Source organism: Ursus arctos, unplaced genomic scaffold (genome assembly GCF_023065955.2).
Source record: "Ursus arctos isolate Adak ecotype North America unplaced genomic scaffold, UrsArc2.0 scaffold_32, whole genome shotgun sequence".
Lineage (NCBI taxonomy): Eukaryota > Metazoa > Chordata > Mammalia > Carnivora > Ursidae > Ursus > Ursus arctos.
In genome coordinates this window covers 26,564,573-26,575,488 of record NW_026623008.1, presented here as the reverse complement: position 1 = coordinate 26,575,488, position 10,916 = coordinate 26,564,573, and the positions used below count along the sequence as shown (strand labels likewise).

Sequence of the window (10,916 nt, the reverse complement as noted above, 5' to 3'; positions counted from 1 at the left end):
AGGATCTAGCTACTCCAGGGATGGAGGTCCTGGCGAAAATGCCCACAGGTGCCTTCAATTGCCCTGGGATCTTCTCCCAGCTCACTTCCCGCTTGGAGGGTTTACTCCTCAAAATGAGCTGCGGCAAGGGCCAAAGGTCAAAGGCCACCACTCGCCTGGTTACCCCCTTGCAAGGCTAGAGGGCCCCTCCGTCCCGCAGACGCTACACCCCCAGCCTCCCTTAGGTTCTATTGACTGGAGGAGCCGGGACCCGCCAACCCAACCCAGATTATACTTGCGGGATTGGCCGAAGGCGCTTCGTGATTGGTAGGACAGTGTGGAGGGCGTGGCCTCATGTAGAAAGACTCCTTCGGATTGGTGCCAATCGTTAGGGCGGGGCCTCCACTCTGGCTGGGCGCGAAAGCTCGAACCTTGTTGCCTGACTGGAGACCGCGGGAGCAGCTGTACCCCGGCTAAGAGAACCGGAGACCTGCTCCGTTACAGCAAAGCGCCGGGGAAGCCGGAGTCATGACCGGCGAAGTGGTTTCTGAGGTGAGTTCGTGCACAGGCCGCCATGGCGGCTGCAGAGGCCTGGCGCCGAGGGGCGGGTGGGGTAGGGGTCGAGCCCGGCGGAGCGGGTCGCGGAGGCTGGGAGGACTACAGCTCCCGGCGTGCACCGTGGCGGCGCGGCGCGCGGTCGGGCCTGGCGGGATGCCCCTGCGGTCCGGTGGGCTCGAGACGCTGCGGTCCAGTCCCGCGCTGGGCTTCCCGCCCCTCGGTGCGCTCCGCGGCGTCGCTTGTGGCCCCTGCGGCGCGCGCACCCGGCAGCCCATCGGTTCCTCAGCTGGCCCCGCCCGTCCGGCCTCCCCTTTGGCGCGTTTCCTGCAGCCGGGGCTCTTCCTTATTCAGCCCCCCCAAAACAGAGGAAGGCCCAGGTCCGCCTGGGTTGCGGGGCGGGGTTCCCCGGAAATGGACGGTGGGAGTCTCTAGGAGTTCGGAATTGAGTTTCTAGGGGGCTTTGAGGTCATCGCACGGAACCCCGAGAAAAGTAGCAGTCTCGGGGCTTCCCGGCTGGTGGCTGGCTGATCGCTGGCGGGATCAGGCATAGAAACATCTGTTTCCACACCCGTGTTCTTGCCTGGGGCCGGGACTAGGGTGAGCCTTGGGAGCAAAATTTAAGACGGCTCCCCAGAACTCAGTAATTATAGTATTTGAATTAAGTATTTTTTAAAATAAAAATTAAAGCAAAACCCTGCGTTTGCACTACTCCACCTCACCTCCTCCTAATCCTGGCCCCGGTTCCAACAGAACTTGATCTACAAAAGTAGTTGGCTGACCTCATGAGCCATAGTTTGCCAATTTGATTTTTTTTTTTTATATTGATGACTGAGGTTTTTGAGACTCGACTCTGTCCTCACCCTGTTCCTGGCCCTGACTGTTGCTGATATTGGTACAATTTGCCTAGAATAAAGTGATTAAGAGCGTTACCATGTATTGAGTTATATGGTTACCTAAACTCAGTTTCTGCGTCCACAGAGAATCTTACTGCTTTGGATTGTTGAGAGAATCATCAGTACATGAATGATGATCCTCAGTACTTGTTATCTTTGGTTATTATTTAAATAATTGTACCAAACATTTAAATCAATTTAATCGTTTTTTGAGAAACCATTGAGGTAGGTAGTGCCCTACTACTTTACAGATGTTAATATTTACCTCCCCCCCCTCCCCCCCACCCTTAAGTGGATTCAAAGCCCGAAGAACACCAGGGATGTAGGAGATCTGGCGTCTACGATCAGCCTGGTCACTAACTGGTCAAGTCACCTAACACACCCGTACTAATATTTTTTACTTGGGACTTCTAAAATGGTTTTATTTGGAAATTTTCAAACATATACAAACATAGAAAGGCAGGTATAATGAACCTGTCACCTACCTTCAACAGTTATTAAATCGTGCCAATCTTGTTTCATTTATAGTCCCACCCACTTTCCCCCTCAATGGATTATTTGGAAGCAAATTCCAGACATCATTTCATCCACAAATACTTCATTATGCATCTCTAAGATAAGGGCTTTCCAAAATAGATGACCACAGATATTATCGCCACACCTAAAATATTTAGAATTGTTGCTTAATACTAAATATCTAGTTAGTCTTCATATTTCATTGACTCATATGTATACTTTCAGTTTATTTGAATCAGGATCCAAAGTCTGCATATTGCAATTGTTGATATGTGTGTGTGTATATGTATCTTAACTCTGTATAGGTCTCCCTCCCTTTTCTTTTTTTCTTGCAGTTTACTATTAAGGAAACGCATACTTTGTTCTATAGAGTTTTTCACATCTGGTTGCATCTCTGTGATGTTATTTAACATGTCATTTGGATACAGTGAGAAGCAGTTCAAACAAAAAACGTGTAATAAATGCTTGATTCTTTTTGTTTAGGTGCCATTACTCAAAATAAAGCGTTGGTTCTATAGTATTCTTCAAAGGTGAACAATGAATTTTTGGTTTCTTTGGTCCAGTAATTCTTTTTCTTTTTAATATTTTATTTTTAAATAATCTCTATACCCATTGTGGGGCTCGAACCCACAACCCTGAGACCAAGAGTCACACGTTCCACTGAACCAAGCCAGCCAGGTGCCCTTTGTCCACTAATTCTTTTTTTTTTTTTTTTTAAGATTTTATTTATTTGAGAGAGAGAGAGAGAGATAGCCAGCAAGAGAGGGAACACAAGCAGGGGGAGTGGGAGAGGAAGAAGCAGGCTCCTAGCGGAGGAGCCTGATGTGGGGCTTGATCCCATAATGCTGGGATCACGCCCTGAGCCCAAGGCAGACACTTAACGACTGAGCCACCCAGGCACCCCTTGTCCACTGATTCTTAATGTCATCCCTTTGTTGAACCATCGTATTGGTGTTTTCCTTACTTCAGCCTTACAATCCTATGATTTGTGTATCTTTATGTACTTAGAGCTTTTTGTCGCCAGTTGGTTAATGCAAAGTATGTTCTTATTTTCTAGGTTTACCTAGAAGTCAGTGATCCAAAGGTCATTTCACAGGAAGACGCCGATAGTCCTTCAGACAGTGGACAAGGCAGCTGCGAAACCATCGTGCCCTTGAGTGATGGAGGTTTGTAATAGTGATTTTTATTTTAGGCATAGAATGTGGGGGCCTGGGTTGTAAGTGGACTGATTTCATTATTCTCTTGGTTCGTTTAATTATTAATGCCTAACCTTATTGTTTGTCTTATTTATTATAAAAACAAAATAATAGTGCTTGTACCCTTTTGACATTAACCATTTCTATTATGTTATTGAATAAAATATATAAAATGTCTAGAAGCTATCACTGCCTTGTTGAATGCATTCATCCTTTACTAAAAGGATTTTTAACACCTGCCAGAAGAATTAGAACAACTTTACACTTTGTAAATATATATAATTATATTTCTAAGTAAGAGACATTTTTCCAGGGAAAATGTTTTTTAAAATCTATGTTTACATTTGCTTTGCTACAATCAGTTCTTAGTGGTAGTTACATAATTTCACAAGGTGACATAGCACTTGGATAATTGGATATTTTTGAGGAGCAGTGGGACTAGGAGGAGGGCCAAATGACAGTAGACCTCTAAAAAAATTATGTTCCCTCCAGATTCAGATGAAGAGTTATTCGTGAGTAAGACATTGAAAAGCAGGAAGGTATTACAAGACAGTGATTCTGAGAGAGAGGACACAAATGTCTCTCCAGAGAAAACTCCCTACGACAGTGTCGAGGAGGAAAATAAAGAGAATTTGTATGCTGGAAAGAATGGAAAAGTCAGAAAGATTTTCAAAACTCTGGCAGGCAGTGCTGAAAGTGGCATCGAGGAGTCTTTGTATCAGGAAAATCTTGAAACCCAGGTGATGCCTTGCGTAGACCGGAGTCTCCAATCTGAAAACTCTGTGGACTTCACAGTTGACAGAAAGATTTCTAAAAAACCCAAATGTGATAAAGAAGGAATTGAAGGAAAAGCAAAAATGAAATCAAAGAGAAGACTTGAGAAAGAGGAAAAAAAGATGGAAAAAATCAGGCGGCTAAAAAAGAAGGAAACGAAAAATGAGGTATATTTACAAGAATAAATTTGTTCTTTCTAAGACAGATGAACTTAACATCTTAGAAAAAGTTGCTTTTAGCTCTTGAGGTTTCTGCACTTAGCATATAGTTTCGAGTAGATTGTTTCGCATTGCAAGTAATGAGATACGTAATTTAAAACTTGTTGGTCTCATTCTCCATTTTGGATAAGCAGGGGACACTTCCAAATAAATAGCTTTCCATTTTCTTTGCAAGCACATGGAGTAATTGCTGCTTCTGGTCTGATGAAAATTAGCTTTCAGAGGAGAATTTTTTAGGCAAGTCTTGTTTGCTAACTAGAGAAACCATCCTCAAGTTTTATAAAGTAGTTGCTTAATAAGTATTTAATTGACTTTTCCAAAAAAAAAAATATATATATAATTTATTAAGTTGGTTTGGGATAGTAAAATCACAGCATGGACCTCAAAGGATGACTATGGGTAGGAACCAGGGAGAATATTCTAGAATGCCATATATTTGTCTACTGATGTAATATGGGCTTTTTATGGCCTGATCCAAATTACCTTATGATGTGAAATATTGGAGTTTGGGTGATTGGATTTTGCTTTTTCTTTATGCATTGTCCAGGAAGATGATGTGAAACAGCCATTTAATGACAGTGGCTGTCTTCTTGTGGATAAAGATCTTTTTGAAACTGGAATGGAGGAGGAGGAGGAAAATAACTCTGCATTGGAAGACGAAGAGTCATTAGAATCCATAAGGGCAGCTGTGAAAAACAAAGTAAAAAAGCACAAGGCAAGTAAAAGATGATTGCAAAAGAGCTGACCCACTGCTTCTAATCTTTGTTTTATTTTCTGACTTACTGTTGGAATCTCTTTTTTTGAACTGAAGAAAAACATGTGGCAATTGATTTAAGTTTTGTGGCTGTCAATTTTGGAATCAGGCAGTACAGGTGATAGACATGCTAACTTGTGTGGAAGCTAGTATTTCTTTTTTTAATTAAGATTTTATTTATTTATTTGACACAGAGAGAGAGAGGTAGCAAGAGATAGTGAGAGGGAGAGAGAGAGAGAGAGTGTGTGAGCAGGGGGAGAGGGAGAAACAGGCTCCCTGCTGAGCAGAGAGCCCGATGTGGGACCCTTTCACAGGACCCTGAGATGATGACCTGAGCTGAAGGCAGATGCCTGACCGACTGAGCCACCTACATGCCCCAGGAATTTGACAGCCCTCATAGGAATGTTAGGGGGAAAAATGAGATACTTTATATTGTATAAGAAGCAGGTAAGTAATGGCGCAGAGATATAAATTTTATAATCCTGTGGCCTCTATGAAATGAACCTAAAATGTTTCTGGAAAGGTATCAAAGAGAAGCAGTAGTCAAACATCATTGTGCTGAGTGTTTGGAAGCACAGTTGTTCTTGTTAAGATTATCTTTAGCTCCCTGGGAGTCATTGTCCCTCCTTAGGGAAAGATATAATAAAGAAGTGTAAGAAATGAGAGCCCAAGCTCCATTTGAGACAGCAAATTTTTTTCTAGGCTTTATTGGGATGCTGTAGGTTTAATAACTTTCTGTTTGATAATTATTGGCTTGTTATTAACAATGATGTGATGTTGAAAAGCAATCTTTTGAGTAGGCAGTATCCTCTTAGTTCAATTTTTTTTTTTAAGATTTTATTTATTTGACAGAGAGAGAGACAGCCAGCAAGAGAGGGAACACAAGCAGGGGGAGTGGGAGAGGGAGAAGCAGGCTTCCAGCAGAGGAGCCTGATGTGGGGCTCGATCCCAGAACGCTGGGATCACGCCCTGAGCCAAAGGCAGACGCCTAATGACTGAGCCACCCAGGCGCCCCTCAGTTCAATTTTTTAAAATGATTTTTTTTTTAAGATTTATTCATTTCCTTTAGAGAAAGAGAGAGAGAGTGCACGCACGTGTGCTCCAGTGCGGTGGGGGTGGGGGGGTGGGGGGAGGTGGCAGAGAGACAGAATTCCAAGCCGACTCCCCGCTCAGCACGGAGCCCAACGCAGGGCTGGATCCCATGACCCATGAGACCAACCAGAGTTGAAATCAGTGTAATTTTTGTCCATATTTTTCAACTTGTTATCTTCTCTTTTAGAAAAAGGAACTGTCTTTGGAGAGTGAGGTCTATCCATTTGAAGAAGAAACTGAGTTATCGAAAGGCACCATAAGGAAGGTGAGATAGAGCTCTGTATAATTGTCATGTTGATTTCTTTCCCCAGGAGATTGTGAATTTCTGAGGGATAAATATTTTATCATGTCTGTCATATTTTCCTGGTACCCAACATATTGCTTTGTACATAGTAGGGACACAAGTATGGATTGTGTCGAATTAATTCTATGTGATATGCAAAATAAATGATCTTGAATTTATATTGTACTGAACTTACTAGTGCTTACTTTTCTCTCTCCATCCTCTTTTCTTGGAGAGGGCAAACTCTTGCAGCATGAATATCTTTCTGGATAATAGCATTAATGTAGTCTCACTTTCTGTTTTCTTTAGGAAAGGAAGGCAGCCAGATTAAGTAAGGAAGCATTAAAAAAACTGCATAGTGAAACTCAGCGCCTTATTCGAGGTAATGTAAATCAGTACAGTAACTTTGAGGCAAATCACAGTGTATCTTTGTAAGCTCAACCTGGGTGTTAGGGTTGTTTTTGTTTTTTTTTTTAATGTTATTTATTTGAGAGAGAGAGAGAGAGTGCGTGCGTGCAAGAGTGGGGAGGGGGGCAGAGGGAGAAACAGACTCCCCACTGGCTAGGGAGCCTGACAGGGGCTTGATCCAGGACCTTGAGATCACAGCCTGAGCCGAAGGTAGACGCTTAACCAACTGAGCCACCCAAGAGCCCCCAGATTTTTTTTTTTTTTAATTTTAGACTTTATTTCTACATCCAACATGTAGAATCTGTACTTTTCAAAACTTTTTTTTTTTTTATTGAGAGGGAGAAAGAGAAGCAGACTGCCTGCTGAGGACCCTGGGATCATGACCTGAGCTGAAGGCAGATGCTTAACCGAGTCATCCAGGGGCCCCAAGAATCTGTATTTTTTAAAAACTTCCTGGATTAGTTTGATTTCACAACTAAGTTTAAAAGCCACAGGTCTTCAGGGAGTTCTTTTGTACTTAGATGCTGTCTTTATTAAAGCCAGGAGTGTTTTCTGTTTCTGGTGATGGCTTTTACCGTACTGTTTAGTCAACTGAATATGAAGTGACATTTCAGAATATACAGTCTATGTATTTGCTTGTTGTGTTCCGTTTTATAGAGTCTGCACTTAATCTTCCATATCATATGCCTGAGAATAAAACCATTCATGATTTCTTCAAACGTAAACCCCGACCCACTTGCCAGGGAAATGCCATGGCGCTACTGAAGTAAGAACTCTCTTTCCTTGTGATTATAATTTTTGTAATAAACATCTGGTGTTAAAAGTTCAGACTCCTCACTCCTAAAACCGATTTAACTCATACCATTATGTGCTGAGATGAGAGTTTCACACTTAGGATAATTTTCAACTTCAGCTCATTTTCCCTTCTCTAGGTCATCTAAGTATCAGTCAAGCCATCCCAAAGAAACCGCAGACACCGCAAATACAAGTGAGAAGAATAATGACCACCATAGCAAAGATTCTGAGCAGACAACAGATGCAAGCTATGAAATGGACATTAATGCACTCCCTGCAGCTTCAGTGGAACCCCAGATCACTGCTGGATCAGATGAGTCTTGCGGTAAGGATTTGATGGGAAGCGAAGAGCAAGAAATTCAGGAGAGACAGAAGCAGAGTGACGATAGACCTTCACCTGAGGACAGCTCCGTGGCACAGCAGGAATCCAGCTTCCTCCGGAACGAGGACAATGAGGAGTATCAGGCCGGAGGGCTTGTGGCACCTGAACCTCATGCTCTGGAGGAAGAAGAAGGCCTGAAGAAAACAGGAGAAGCAGACGAGAAGGTGGAAGAGCCCGGGCAGCAAACTAAATCAGTAATTGTGCCAACTGAAAAAGCGAGGAGGTTCACTCTGGATAGACTTAAGCAACTGGGGGTAGATGTTTCCAGTAAACCTCGGCTGGGTGCTGATGAGGATTCCTTTGTGATACTTGAAGAACCTGAAACCAACAGAGGTAATCCTTTGAATTGTGGGGAGCCTCTAGAATAGTTTATTCTGGCACCTTTCTGTAATTTGCTACCATGGACGATAGGGAACACAGGAGGAACCCATAACCACACGTGGTCTTATTCTGTAGATGTATCAGATATGGGTAGAATTCTATTTAGATAAACGTGGCAGGGCATCAGAGTGTTCTCAACCTTGTTTAAAATGGAAGCCTGTTGATGGGTTGGTATACAAAAGAGGTGCGTCACTGTTGTATTCTGGTAGGACATTCAAAAAAGCATTATTCATTTTTTCACCATTAAAGGGAAACATTTTGGTTCAGGAAATCGTCTGCAAAACTGAATTTCTTTTTTTTCCCGACTCATTTAACAAATATTAAACTATCCACGACGTGCAAGGTTCTGTAGGGCAATCCAAGAGCAGTCTGACATTTATTGTACATTTAAGCTACTTACTCTTATAGGGAGATAAGTATGCAAATAACAGTAATACAAGAGAGAAGGTGGAAAGTGACATCTATAATGAACGTGTGTCACTGATGATCGGAAAAAATTAAATGAAAAGGGAAAAGTAGTCTTTGCTGAAGGAAACATTTAGAATAAAGTGCTGTGGCAGTTTAGAGGAAGGATTAGTTTCTTCCAATAGGCGGTTAGAAGAAGGCCTGAAGAGTAGGTGGATGTAATTACTTGTTCACTGCCTTTCCTTTTATACTTTGAATAGGGATCTTCTGGCTTGTTCCCTGCTCTATCACCAGTGCTTCCACAGTGGATGACATATTATAGGCATTTGCATTGGAGGAGTGAATGAATGAATGATCCTTCAAGACAGAGTTCAAATATTACCATATTAGGTAGACTTCCTGACTAGTAGGTAGAATTGGGTGTTCCCTCCTCTGTATTGAGGCAGTATGGCACGATAATAAGAGCTTAGGCTCTGTAGCAAAACCAGGGTTTTGAATCTGGACTGGCTTTGAATCTGGACTGGGCTACTCCGCTGTTTAACCTTGAGCATGCTGTTTGACCTCTCCCAGCCATCTTTTTTTAAGGAAAAAAAAAAAAAGAATATCCAGTTCACAGGGCTGTAGCGAAGATGTGTTGAAATAAGGCTTAGAAATAGATAGCATAGGGGCGCCTGGGTGGCACAGCGGTTAAGTGCCTGCCTTCGGCTCAGGGCGTGATCCTGGCATTATGGGATCGAGCCCCACATCAGGCTCCTCTGCTGGGAACCTGCTCTCCCTCTCCCACTCCCCCTGCTTGTGTTCCCTCTCTCACTGGCTGTCTCTATCTCTGTCAAATAAATAAATAAAATCTTAAAAAAAAAAAAAAAAAGAAATAGATAGCATAAGAGCACTCAAATAGTGGCTTCTACTTCTATTATTAATGAAATTACTTACATCATAGCCATAACAGCTTATGGTTGGCAGGTGCTCTGTCATCCACAGTCATCTGGTGTATAAATTATGCCCAGTGAGTCTTTGTTGATTGAGGAGGTGGGCTTTTTGGAAGTGGAGAGAAGGGCAGTCTTGGAAGGGACACCTGCATGGTGCATATTGGGAGGATGGACAAGTCAGTTTGACGAGAGCAGGAGGTGGAATGAAAGGGTTGTGTAACAGAACCAGCATAGCTCCATTAGCAAAGAAGCATGGGAGTAAGCCCAGAATGCAGAGGAAAAGTTTCGTGATGTGGACTAGAAGTTACCTAAACAGTCCCAGAGTAAGAAAGGGGGAAGAAACATTTCTTAAATACTTACAATATTAGACACTGTGAGATTTTTTTATTTGGGACTCGAAACTCTCTAAATGGTTTTGGATGATACAGGAAAGGGAAGAAACCCGGGACGCCTGGGTGGCTCAGTCAGTTAAGCATCTGCCTTTGGCTCAGGTCATGATCCCAGCGTCCTGGGATCAAGTCCCGCATTGGTCTCCTTGCTCGGCAGGGAGACTGCTTCTCTCTCTGCCTGTTCTGCCTGCCCCTCCCCCTGCTTGTGCTCTGTCTCTCTCTGACAAATAAATAAATAAAATCTTAGAAAGAAAGAAAGAAAGAAAGAAAGAAAGAAAGAAAGAAAGAAAGGGAAGAAACCCTATTTTTGAGTTCCTACTATACCAGACACTGATAGATTCTCTATTATTCTTAATGCTCACAGCCCCAGGTATTATTTTGCAGTGAAGAGATGGAGACTTGGAGAGGTTGGGTCATTTTTCCAACATTGCACTTATATAGGGAACTAGCACACTGCCTGGCACGTCGTAGGCGTTTATTTTTAACTCAAAATATGTTTTCCTTCAGAAATAGTATTTGACGTGAAAGTTGGGTTTCCATGCCAGCCAGTTCCATATGTATGAACTTAGGATCAACTTTTATTTATCCATGCAATAAACTTCTATCTAGCATGGTGTCAGATGCTGTGTATACAAGACATAGTCCCTGCTCTCAAGGACGTTAAAGTCTAGTAGGAGTGACAGGTAGGCACACAGACCATGACACTCCTGGATGGTAAGGGCTGGGTCTACTCTGAGCCTAGAGGAAAGATACTTCCCTTGGAATACCTCGTGGGGAGTCAGGGAGGCTTCTGAAAGGAACCGATAACGGAGCTGAGTTCTGAAAGCTGAGTAGGAGACACCGAGGCAGAGAAGTGAAGGAGGGCATTCCTGGTGGAGGAAACAGACCTGCAAACAACCCAACAGTGACAAGTGAGAGCACTGGGTGTTCTGGCGAGCCGGAGTGAAGATTGCAAAGGCATTGA

General features: G+C 43.0%; 1 protein-coding gene across 1 annotated transcript in view; it reads left to right on the top strand.

The window, feature by feature from the left end:
* The first annotated feature begins 402 nt into the window (after positions 1-402).
* CLSPN (claspin) overlaps positions 403-10,916 on the top strand; it is a 30,350-nt gene continuing 19,836 nt past the window's right edge. The window contains exons 1-8 of the mRNA XM_044390536.3: positions 403-531; positions 3,004-3,112; positions 3,635-4,083; positions 4,682-4,849; positions 6,168-6,245; positions 6,573-6,645; positions 7,329-7,437; positions 7,604-8,181. Of these exons, the coding sequence (XP_044246471.3) occupies positions 508-531; positions 3,004-3,112; positions 3,635-4,083; positions 4,682-4,849; positions 6,168-6,245; positions 6,573-6,645; positions 7,329-7,437; positions 7,604-8,181 (1,588 nt within the window). The 5' untranslated portion in view covers positions 403-507. The remainder of the gene's footprint in view (positions 532-3,003; positions 3,113-3,634; positions 4,084-4,681; positions 4,850-6,167; positions 6,246-6,572; positions 6,646-7,328; positions 7,438-7,603; positions 8,182-10,916) is intronic.